The sequence below is a fragment of the Xiphophorus couchianus genome, chromosome 3 (genome assembly GCF_001444195.1).
Source record: "Xiphophorus couchianus chromosome 3, X_couchianus-1.0, whole genome shotgun sequence".
NCBI classification, from domain to species: Eukaryota; Metazoa; Chordata; class Actinopteri; order Cyprinodontiformes; family Poeciliidae; genus Xiphophorus; species Xiphophorus couchianus.
The window spans coordinates 17056109-17068074 of NC_040230.1; the positions used below are offsets into that span (position 1 = coordinate 17056109).

At 37.2% G+C, this 11966-nt stretch overlaps 2 protein-coding genes across 3 annotated transcripts; both read right to left on the reverse strand.

The window, feature by feature from the left end:
- Positions 1-512: 512 nt before the first annotated feature.
- On the reverse strand, positions 513-4866 carry gra (granulito). 2 transcript variants are annotated; one of them, XM_028012983.1, is made up of 7 exons: positions 4272-4866; positions 2869-2985; positions 2748-2797; positions 2477-2534; positions 2245-2354; positions 2096-2158; positions 513-886 (listed from the first exon to the last, which is right to left on the reverse strand). In XM_028012983.1, exons 2-6 carry the CDS (start codon positions 2948-2950, stop codon positions 2096-2098), a joined length of 363 nt encoding a protein of 120 aa, XP_027868784.1. In that variant the 5' UTR covers positions 2951-2985; positions 4272-4866; the 3' UTR covers positions 513-886. The 2 variants fall into 2 exon arrangements, with proteins under 2 accessions (XP_027868784.1, XP_027868783.1); XM_028012982.1 differs by having other exon boundaries at positions 2869-2951; positions 4272-4660.
- Positions 4867-5105: 239 nt separating this feature from the next.
- On the reverse strand, positions 5106-10555 carry rbm12bb (RNA binding motif protein 12Bb). The gene is made up of 2 exons (XM_028012978.1): positions 10416-10555; positions 5106-7622 (listed from the first exon to the last, which is right to left on the reverse strand). The coding sequence occupies exon 2, from the start codon at positions 7598-7600 to the stop codon at positions 5693-5695; it is 1908 nt and encodes a 635-aa protein (XP_027868779.1). The 5' UTR covers positions 7601-7622; positions 10416-10555; the 3' UTR covers positions 5106-5692.
- Between the last annotated feature and the right edge of the window lie 1411 nt (positions 10556-11966).

An 11966-nucleotide genomic window follows, 5' to 3' on the forward strand; every position in this document is an offset into this window, starting at 1 on the left:
TGGGTAGTACTGGCTCTGTGTCACGTACAGAGGTGACTAACTACAGATGCGCAATATCGCGCTATTACAGGAATCTGCAAAGTGGAAAAGACCCAAAAAAGACTGTAAGAGTTCTAATGAGTATGTGAATTTGTTTACAATTACCAAACATAATTCGTGGTGCAAGTCGATTGTGTTTTTGAGAAATAAAACTGAATAACACCATAAACATCCCACAAACAAAGGGATTCCAATACATATTTTGATTAGACTTTGTAATAATGTCCCTAAACAAAATACTCCTCATATTCACCAACAGCCACCCTTAAAGAATCAGTTATTCAACTTGCCTTATGATTGTTTTAAGCCCTAGTTAAAACAAACCTAGTGGTTGTTTGTTTTCGTAATACACAAAAACCTCAGAGAACAGTCTATTAGAATTTCAAAAGCAAAAGGGAAAAACTTTGATGCATGCAAAATCATTGGTGTACATAACTACAGACAAATAATTGATTCTGCACGCTTTAGGGGATTTTTTTTGTTTGTTTTTTAATGCAAACAACAGTATTTTTGCATGTGTCATACATAAAGACAATATCAACGAATTACTTAATCCAATATTTTCTGCTGAATTACATGAAGTTCAAAAGCTACACTTTACATCAGGTCAGAAAGAAATATTGGCAAATTTGCCTTGCTGTTTCAAGCCTTTTTTGAAACAGACAAGATAAAACAAACATTTCACACAGCAAAAAGGCGTCAAAAAAATGTGAAAGTTACATGCAAACAGTAATGTTATAGGTTAAAATAAATTAAAGCAGAGAAGCAATCAACACGGTGCAAAACCTATTTGCTGTAAACATCACTTGTGCAAGTTTCTCAAGACGTGGGAGGCCTTGCTGGCATCCTAACAAAAGAGAAATTTGAAAAGTTTTTTTTTAATCACTGGACAGTAAAATGATCATGGAAAAAAAGTGCTGGCCAAACTCTAAAACAGTGTTACAATAATTATCTGCAAACCCAATTGGTTCCTCACAGAATCTAAGCCTAATGGAGAAAGCACATTTATTTAACCCTTTGTCTTTCAGACATCTGCCAGAGCTTCTGTTCTTTCTCTGAATTTAGATCAATTTTGTCCACATTATCCACTGGCCCTTTAAATGCCAATACTTCAATGTGTAGCATTGCTGCTTTCATGACACTACAATAGTGTCATGAAAAAAAACAAACTAATTGTAGGAGGACTCAGAGATTCGAGTGTGGTGTAGCTTATCATATAAAACTAATGGAGCAATTATCTTGCTGCCCTTCTAGATGAAAGCAAATGGTGTCCCTTCTGGAGTTGATAAGAATTACATCTCTACTCTATTTCCAAATAAATGGGACATATAGAATGCTGATAAGGTACATGTTAATATAATTGACAAACACTGACTGAATTATGAGCACATAATTCAAGTTTGATTAGGGCTTTAGCTTCATATTTAAATGAGCAACTATGTGCTTTTCTGGATGAGAATCTCCTAACATTTCTAGACTGGATTCAAAACAGAAAGACCTTAAGTCATAACCAGGCACACAGCATGTTGACAATATTCCAGACTGTGCCCAGAATATTGCACTATTTTAGAAAACCATGCGATTTGCAAAATGACAGGCAATGCAATAAATCCAATAAATAACAGCCAACAAACATTATAATACTAGTGTTACCCATGCTGATTTTATAACAACGCCTTATCAATACATTGGTAGCCTGAATCAGATTTGATGTGACATAGCTGCACAATGCAGTACATAATTGAGAAAATGATTGGATTGGAGGGAGATTTTGTTTTTAATTTATTGAGACTTCAGATTCCCCCACCTGAGATGTGCATCAAATAAAATCCAAATAAATACATTGTAACTTCAGGTGATAAGGTGATAAAGTATTTAAACATTAAAGAGGTATGAATGTTTTGCAAAGAATTTAATATTGCACCCTGCAATTCCATGAAATGGTTTGTGTCACCATCTTGGCTGCTTTGGTCAGACCAATTTACATTAAGTGAAAATTTGCCATCAAAATTAACCTAAACATTATCCATATTCTAATCCTCCAACTCTTACTTACTCATACATCTTCTTTTACACCATTCCACTGTGTTACTCCCAGCTCTTGCTGGCCTGGATCCCTCTGTCAAAATAATGTATAAAAGATCTGAAACCTGCGATTAACGACAGGACAAGCATCAAGCTTTACACTCGAGCTCGTCAACTTACTGCCTCAGGTAACACAATGGGGTGGTCCGGTAGGTATTCTGGCCTCTTCTTGGCTTCGGGGCAGCCGGCCAAACCAATTAAAAAATCTCTTGTGTAACTTATTCTTTCTACTAAGACAAATGAAAACAAAATCTAATATTCAGACATCTTCTCTTTAAATGTCTCAAATAAATGTCGCAGCAGGAGGGAGCACTGTGTGAGAGCTGAAATGCATTAGCACTTTGTTTCTTACCTTTTTTCTGTTTATGAAGATTGAAAATCTTCAAGAACTGCTCTATGCCAACAGTACTCTGTCGAGTGCAAAGGTTAGGGAGTCAAGAGAATTTTTCATTTTAATGAGTAAACAGGGTGTCTATTAGGAATACCTTTGAAATGTCAAGTAGACCATAGGTAAGTGACAAAAATAGTTAAAAAAAAGGAACAACTTTTATATGCATTTTAACACATTCTAGTTTTACATCAATCCTGACATAAGTTGCAACATTACACAATGATTGTCTCACCTCCTGCTCCATCAAGGGCTGTTCACCTGCTGCAGCATTTATTTGTGGCTCTATGAATAAAGTGACAACTCGTAAATTAAGGCAAACACTCTGATTTTCAGGCTGACACCTTAAAACTCACCAACATTAACATGGACGCAGCGGCGCAGGGGCCTCGCTGGCTCCAGGTGCCTCAGTAGGACTCTTCGACTTGATACCTCCATTCTGGTGTCAGTAAGTTTCAGATGTTTAAAACTTTCTATGTTAAAAAAACAACTTGTTTATAATTACTGCACTGAGTAGTGCAAAAATAGGTTAACAAATCTATTGAAGACCATTCATCTTTTGCAGATAAGAGAAAAGCCATCCAGGCCAAGTTGGCTAGAAAATTTTCTTAAACATTTTAGGGACCATAAGAAATGTTTTTGTGGCAGCTGTGAGATGGACATTTGTGTTTCCTGGTTTATTTTTTATTCTTTAATATCTTTAAATCACAGCATGATGTGTTGGTTTTTCAGTTTTCTTCATTTTACATGAATAGGCAGTGATTAGTGAATTTTACTTTGGCCTGTTATTAAAATGAGATTAATAACAGCCAATTCATGATTTCGCACAGGTCAGTTGGTTTTTCCACACAGGTCTGACTAGCAATTCCCCCCCTATTAACTTATTTCTTCTAATTATCTGCTGATCTGAAATATGCAAATATCACAAAGGCAGAAACAAAAAACATTGTTAAGGGGGGAAATATTTCTTCACTGCGTGATGCATTTTAATGGTTATAACAAAATAATCGAAACAATCCAAATATCTAGTATTATTTTAAACCACTTGAAAATTGTCAAAACATGCATAAGATCTGTGAATTAAAACAAATTGTTACTGTTGTAACAATTTTATTTCCTTATTTTAAAACATTTTAACATTGGCAAGGAGAGGACATACTGTAGATGTGTTTTAAAATATCTATAATCTGTTGTAAGTTGTCACACAAATCCTCTGCTGAACAAGGCTGTTGTGATGGTCATCATGAGTAATGTGCATTTTTCCAGCTATTTTAGTACATATTATGCAGTTTGCAACGTGTACTTAAATGCAACATAAAGTTACTGCAAATTTCTGCATACACGGCCAAACGATAAAACCATGCGTTTGAAATAAGTGCAAAACAGTGGATATCGAAGTAAAAATAAATTTCTAAAAACAACTATTATCACAGTTTTGCATGGCAGAAACACGCTTAAAAACTGAATCAGCGACAGCAAAATAACGGCAAAACGTCCCTGCTAGCAGTTGACTTCAACGTTTGGGCATCGATGCGAATTCAACGGTCAAACTCGGGATTGTTTCCAAATGGAGAAAAACAAATTTATGTTTCATAGCCTGAAAAGTTTGTAACTCAGTTCTTGTTAAATCATTTCAGGATTTCGAATTAGTTTCGTAGAATTTTTTTTAAATTGAGAAACCGGACTGCACTGGAGAAGAAATAAAATAAGAACTGGTTGTTTTGCACTATAAACAAGATAACAAATTTCAAACATTTACCTCTAGCGTTGTGGATCTTTCCTGGCGTGGCTTTCCTCTTTTCTTCTGCTTAAAGTGCCTACTCAGCTCACCGGCGTCATGCCTCCATGGTACTCAGGGACAAATTGCGCTTCCGGTTTCTGACTTTCGCAATAAAAGTTTAACGTCTGGTGCGTTCGAGGTGTCTTGTAAAATCGAAATTTCATACAGCCGAGAAGCAAAAAGTGGACAGAACGCGCTGAGCTGGGCTCCGAGTTGAAAAATAGTCACTGGTGTTTTAGTTCAAGTTGTGAAAGTAGGTGAAACCGATTTGTTTTTCTGAGGTTTTTAAGTGTCACTAAATAATTAGCACATATAGTGTATGTTTTGGTGACAATGATAACCCCATGTTTACCTAAATGTACTGAATGAATCACAGCAAGCCTACAATTCATCCTTAGTCGGTAGCTCTCGAGAATATTTTTAACATTTACTAGCTCAGATGCTAGAAATCTTTGCTCTCTAAAGAGCACTACAACAAACGTGTTTCTATTTGTTCATAGAAAGTAAATATTTACCTTCACAACATAACATTTCCCAGTTTAAGATCAAGAGCACATTTTTAGAGAAAGCCAAGCGGCCACTCCGAGAGATCCTTACACTCATTTCAGTTATTTTAAACATTTGGGCCCCAACAGGCTATTTAAAAAAATGAAAGAAAATTCAGATTTTGGAAAAAAATGTTTATTGAATTCTTTTGTTAAAAAATGTATGTCCAACTTCCTTAATTTTTCTTTGTATCATAAATAATATTTTCATATTACACTTTTCCAGCCATGCAATTGTGACCGTAATAGTTTTTCTATTTGTCCATGCTTTTTTTACTTTGAGAAAAATGCACTTGTGTAATACATTTACTCAACTCAGGCAGTTTGAGACCAACTTGGCTAGAAATAAGTGTCTCTTAAAACTATCCAAAAACATACATTAAAGTGATGTAAAGGAGACTGCAGAAGACAATGCCCTCATTCAACTAACACCAAAATAGATATCCTAACCTGATCTAATTGGTCTACTAGCAAACTAGACAAAAGCAATCTTAAATTTGTCATTGAGCTACCTCTAGGTAACATTTATTTAGATTTTTATCTTCAAGGAAACAGAGTTGGAAGAAAATGACAAACAACTGAATCAATTGTTTTTAATTTTAAAAACAATGTATGACATGTACATGTTACAAATTGTGTTTCAAAACTTACTGAAGTACTTTTTGAAAAGAAAAGCACCAACCATTCAATAGAAAACCCAAAATAAACTCAACAAATACTTCCTAGTAAACATAAAAATGCACTTAAGAAAAAGAAATCATACAAGAGCTATATACCACATTGCCAGCTTTCCAAATAAACAAACTGAAAGTTGTGCCTGTTACTGTGTCTTAAATGTGAACGCACAAATGTATTTCAAACAAGTAAAAGCTGTATTTTTCTTGGACCAATCGGCCTCCCGTTCAGTTCCTCAATTGCAGTTAAAGCTTCCTGACGAGACTCAAACACCAAAGTGGCAGAGCCTTTCGGTTTTCCGCTGGGCTCATACTGAAGTGAGACAGATCCAGGTATGATGCGATATCCATAACAGAAATCATAGACTTCCTCACTTCTAATTTGGAATGGTAAGTTAATTAACTGCACACAGGTGGGACCATCACAGCGTTGACCAGGTGGACCAAACCTCCCATGTCCTCCATTGCCCCTATCCCGCGGAGAACGAGGTCTTACCCCACGATATCCATAGTCCTGACCTCCATGGATGCGTTCCTCTTTAATAGACAAATTACCATCCCTGGGTTTCCTTGTATCAAGGAAGGAAGTGTCATTACTAGGTCCACAGAAAGGCTCATTGTTCCTGCCTGAGAAGTGCCCCTCTTTTGGCAAGACCTCTTGCATTGATGGTGGCTCAGCAGTCAACTGATCCATCTGAGCACGTGTAACACACTTCACTCCAACTTCAGACCCCAGAAACCGCCGTCCATTGAGAGAAAGTGCCTCCATGGCCTCTGCCTCAGACCCAAAGAGAACCAGAGCCTGTCCGACCCCATTACCTTTATGATCATGCAGAACCCGTACCCTGTCCTCTGTGACATTAAACCCATGAAAAAAGTCAATTATCTCAACCTTTCTCACATCAAATGGCAGATTTCTCACAAACGCACAGATTTTCTCAGAGTCATAAGGATCTGTTGAGAAAGACGAGGATCTTTCCTGATGCCTTTCAGAGCTTCCTGGAGACCCAGTAGGGTCATTCTGAGATTCCAGAAGCCTGAGCATGTTCTCTCTTGAGACAGGCCGGACATGAATCCATCGGTTGTGAAAATGTCTTTTCTCCTGACTTATAGCATCACAATAGTCACGTATGTTCTTGAAGAGTACAAAGGCCGACCTGGTTCTTCTGCCATAATCATCAGTGAGAAACAGAATCTGGTCATTCTCAAGCTTTGAGTTCTGAAAAAGGTGCTTCAAGTCACCTTTTTCCACTGCAAAAGACAGATTGTCCAACAGCACACAGTATTCTTCATCTGTAGGAGCAACAGGTCTCTGGGACACAGGTGATCGAGACCTTGCTTCATACTGGGGGTTTCTCTGACTGCGAACAGGTGCTCTTCCCCTTTCAAAGTTCTCAATTGTCTTGACAGCTGCTGGCATGCTACCACCAGCTCGTATCCAATAGTCGGCTGTTGTTGTGCGAACATCGATATACCTTGACCCAATATATTTCCCATCCCTCTTTAAGGCTTCCAATGCATCCTCCTTTGTTGCAAATCTGGCAAAGCCTTTTCCATTGTTTTGCCCTGTATCCTTCTTACACACAACAATTTCATCAATGAGTAAACCATGAAAAAATTCACGTATTTCTCTCTCAGTCACAGAGAAAGGCAAACCGTTGAGAAACACAACATAGGGGTCATCAGTGTCTGCCAGTCGTTGGTGATGGGGAGGAGGGCTGTAACCAGATCGGCTACTTGATCTTCTGCCCACCTCAGGGTCCATGGATCTTTGAGCGGTTCTTCCATCGCCCTCAGACCGCCTAATCTCATCCAGCTCCACCTTTTGCGTTGTTCTTTCAAGTACATTCTGCATCTCTTGCTTGCTGCTTAGTAGCAATCTTACAGGTGACCCATTTATGAATCCCCCTGACCGTGCCATGGCTCTTCTGGCATCTTCATCTGAAGCAAAGATAATGAAAGCTTCATCTAGTTCTCCACCAATTATATGCACGCCTCCATCTGGAATATGAAGGCCCGTGAAGAACCTGCGAATATCCACAGAACCTGCCGTGACACTCAGTCCCTGTAAACGGATGACGACCGCCATGATGAAGAACAAACAACGGCACCTGTAGACAGAGGGGTACAGAATATCATTACTGCCTTCAGAGCCTCACCAACTCTGTAAAAATATTCCCACATTCAGCTGATCATAAAGGCTAAATGAATATGGAAAGAAATGCACGAGTTGAAAAAAACGTTTTTCCTTATGCCCACAAAAGCCACCTGAAAAACAAACACGGCTGAGAAGTGAAGGGTTGAAGAGATCCACATGAAATATTTTACATATGTCAAAGAGTACTTTTCCTTACATGACCAAAAAATTGACTCAACAGAGGGGACTTCCACAATGAGACTCTTTGTTCCATTATAGGTCCAGTCCCAAAATTCTGCATGGGTTTCAAATACATTGTATTTCATCAGTTATTAGACTAGTTGGTTATCCACAAGAACTCCAGAGGAAACGCTTCATCTAGTCCTTTAGGCACTCAAAGACGCCATCTCCACCAAACCAAACAAACGCGCTATGCCAGTCCCATTGTAGCTCAGAAAAAAGGCTTTTGTGACACTGGTCAATCTGAAAACTAGCCTCTCTTCATTCAGGTTAACAAAAACATACCCAAAACTCCAAAGCAAAACACTAAACATGCACCAATTTGGTCGACCAGGCCATTTTTCCCAAACCAATTGTTTTTGGTGAAGCAACATTTAACCCAATACTTTTTTTCCCCACATTTTAAACTGCATCATGACAGAATTTCCTCTTACAAATATATAAAATCCTAAAAGTTGACTAAATCCTTACTTACTAAAACAAATCTACAGAAATGAAAGAACTTTGTTGCTTTATGTCTTAAAATGACTGCAATCACGACTCTGAAAATATATTTTTAGCTTTACCTACTTTATCTCAGACTACAGAGACATTACTTTATAGATTCCATGTGCGCTCTCGCCAGTGTTATTTTCCCAGAGAGGTGTAGTACAATGCAAGTTCAACAGGCCAGTCTCTTTGTTTCAGCAGGTTTGACACAACAAAAAAGGTCCATTCAGAGAGAACACGTGCTATTACAGTGATTAGGAAGGTCATTATGTCAGGCTTTTATGTTCAGGATCTAAATGGGCATAAAAACAGGGTATCTAAGGCATCCTGGTTGTTTCACACAAAATGCGCATAGCATCCAGAAAATATTATGCATGCTATATTAAAAAGCTGATAATCTCATCATTGATTAAATCATTTTAGTACTGCCTCAGATGTAAAGATGGACAAAATTTACAATTAGAGAAAAAATTAAGCACAAGTGCTTTAACAAATTTTGTGGTCCTTACTGTAAGATAATGCAGAATTATAAGGCATTTATTGACTGATTAAACTACACCGGGTTGTAAGTGGATCTTTAATAATTACCCTTGTGAGAACCAAGTAAATCATTAATTGAAAGTTAATTTTAGCTCAAAATTAAATTGATAACTCATTAAATTACTGGATCAACACCATGTTGTGGTGAGATTAACCATCTAAAATGTCCATTTGATTCACATTTACATGTAGCACACGTCATTTAGCTAAATGACAAATTTCATGGTCATTAAACCTCAATAATTTATGAATAGCTTGATAGAGATCAAGTGAAACTGTGCCACAAAAAATATAAACCTGATAGACCTGGTGACAAGATCATATATTGGTGGGGGGAAAAAATTGGAAAATGGAAAACAAAAATTCAACTGAGTAATTTTAAACAAAGTTGCAGTTACTAAAAATAAGAACTCGCATCCATCTGAGACATGCCAATTCTAGTAATAGTCGAATAATTGGTGCATGTTTATACAACTTACTGGATCTCCAGTAAGTTACATTATTGCATAGCTTATCAGGTAATATCCCATGCCACAGGCTAAATAACTCAGCCATCCAATTCTTTTTTTAATCAGATAATTGCTGGTTTATAAAGCAGGTAATTAAAGTTTTGCAGTTGTCATTTCTGGCATTTCCATGGTGTACATTCCGCTCCCTCCGTTTCCAATTTCATTTACCAGAGATTTCTTTCAAGTCAATAAAAGAATAATCTATCCATTTTCCAGGCTCCTCCATTCCCTTGCTTTGGATTTAACACCAGTGGTATCAAAGTTCTCCATTCACCAACAAGAAACTTTGCTGGATTCCCAGAATATTCCTTATATTCTAAGATTTGATGAAACTCGCCACTAACTGAACCATTGTGCGTGTATCAAATGAAAGCAGGTTATATCAATTTTATTCAGAAGAGCAGGTGCATCGTCTGAAAATGGTTGTTCAATAAAGTTCCAAATATGAAAGATTCAGGTTAATGGTTCAAACCCCAGTTAGCGAACCACCGCGTCATCATTCATCTAACAATGTGCGTGTTCGGTTTGCACCGTGCGGATGGACGTATACAGCCAGTTCATGGTCCAATATTACAAGAAAACTTGAGAATGGCACATTTCACCCTGCAGTGCGTAAAAATGCAACGCACTCATCAACCAATGCCAACACACGAAATCAGATGTTGCATCTCCATATGTTGGCTATCCGTCATAAAGCCAAAGCTGTACGGAAGAAAGCCCGCAGAACAAGATGGAAAAGTAAATGCACGCCGTAGCAGGACATATCAGAACAAGATGACGATAAAACAATCCGAGAACAGTTTCACACTCTTAAAAAAAAACCCGAGGAGGAATTTAAAGTTGAGGAAAATATGAAAGTACGCTAACGTTAGCTCGCTTCTCAGCTAGGCCTGACCGCCTGCAGCTTCGGCTCCTCTGACTGTCATCGCTGCGCCACACCAATGACGAAAACATGCCACAAAACCAGCTTAAACAGCAGTTAAACTTACACAAATAACAACCACAGCCCTCACAAAACCGAGAGTCAAGAGGAATATGGTAGATATATTAAGGTGGATCGTCGGCCAAAAGTCGCTCGCCTTGCTCCGAGATATGTGGAAGCTTTCTCTTCTGTCGTGGACAAAGAGGGAGGCGAATGTAGCAGTATTGAAAATGACACACCGCCACCTGCTGCACCGGCATGCAAAGTGTCACGACCTTAGGTGGAGGTCAGTTAAATTATTAAAGCTGAGCACCTTCGCATAATTAGAAACTTTTAAAGGTACTTTAAAGAAGATGCTGTCTGAAACCTGCACATGCTCCATCTAAAAAATATATTGTTGATTTTATCGTATGCTCTTGTCTGTCTGGTTTTGTGTGATGATGTCATCAGTGTTTGTGTTTATTAATGTTTGTGCTGCTTGACCTTCCTCTCGGACAGGTCCGTATTGTAAATAAGAATTAGTTTTTATTAATTCACCTGATTAAATAAAAGCAAAATTAAAAAAATATCCGAACAGTAGAAAACAATTAATGTTGTTGTCTATGATCGTTCTTTAAAGTTGATTTTTTATGTTTTTTTCCTTCTTTTGACCTTTAAGAATTGAATAAAAATCACATATTTTTTTACTACTAACAAAGCATTGATTTATAGACCATTTACTCACCATTTCATAATTTTTGCTCAACTCACCTTAATTTAACATGAAAGTAAAGAAACATGATTTTATATGGAGTTGCTCAAACATGTTTCTGACCAAATTATTTAAAAACAGGCAATGTTTGAATTGGCTGTAGAATGATTAATCTACTTTTATTATATGTTTGCAACCTTAACCACAATGTTAAAAAAATAAACTTTAGAGTTCTTTTCAAGTGATTTGATTTTGGAGGCTTATTTTGTTTGATGGCTTTTATCCATGTGAGGGCCGCCTGGGCAGATTTTATCAGAAGATTCTGACACTGGATAATTATTTTCCATATGAAAGATCATATGTTTTAAATAATTTCTCATAAATGGATTCAAATTTGGTTTTAAAACACTTGACATTTCTTGCAAGGACCTCCATATATAACTTGAAGATGATTCCTTCCTTATTGGCTTAATTTTACTTCTAAATACATTTAATTGTTTTGAGTTACAAAGGTAGTTTATTTCAGTAATTTGTTTGAAAACGTAAAACTCATAAGTTACAATGGTCCACCACAAACACAGTGATATATTTCAAAAGTTTATTTCTGCTATTTATTGATATATGAGATTTCCTACTAACAAAAACTCCAAATTCACTCTCTCAAAAAATTTGAATATTAAATCAAACCAATAGAAATAGCTTCTAACACAGAAATCCATTCTCACTGAAAACTATGTCTGTGTATTGCAAAGAAAAATATCCAATAATACTCCTTCAGTATTAGTTAATGCTGAAGGAGTATTAACTTCCATGTCAGTGTGGCATGGCATGGAAGCAATGAGGTTGTGCAACAAGTTGCTTTAATGGGCCTCCATTAAAGCAATGTGGTCTCTCTCACCCTGTTCTTAAAAGTACCTCATACCAGAT

Excerpts from the sequence above, each read along its gene's own strand:
- rbm12bb (XM_028012978.1), bottom strand. The coding sequence starts at position 7,600 with ATGGCGGTCGTCATCCGTTTACAGGGACTGAGTGTCACGGCAGGTTCT.
- gra (XM_028012983.1), bottom strand. The coding sequence starts at position 2,950 with ATGGAGGTATCAAGTCGAAGAGTCCTACTGAGGCACCTGGAGCCAGCG. Across the intron at positions 2,535-2,747 it reads AGCCCTTGATGGAGCAGGAG|AGTACTGTTGGCATAGAGCA; the intron begins GTGAGACAATCA and ends TGCACTCGACAG. Across the intron at positions 2,159-2,244 it reads CCATTGTGTTACCTGAGGCA|AGGGATCCAGGCCAGCAAGA; the intron begins GTAAGTTGACGA and ends TTATTTTGACAG.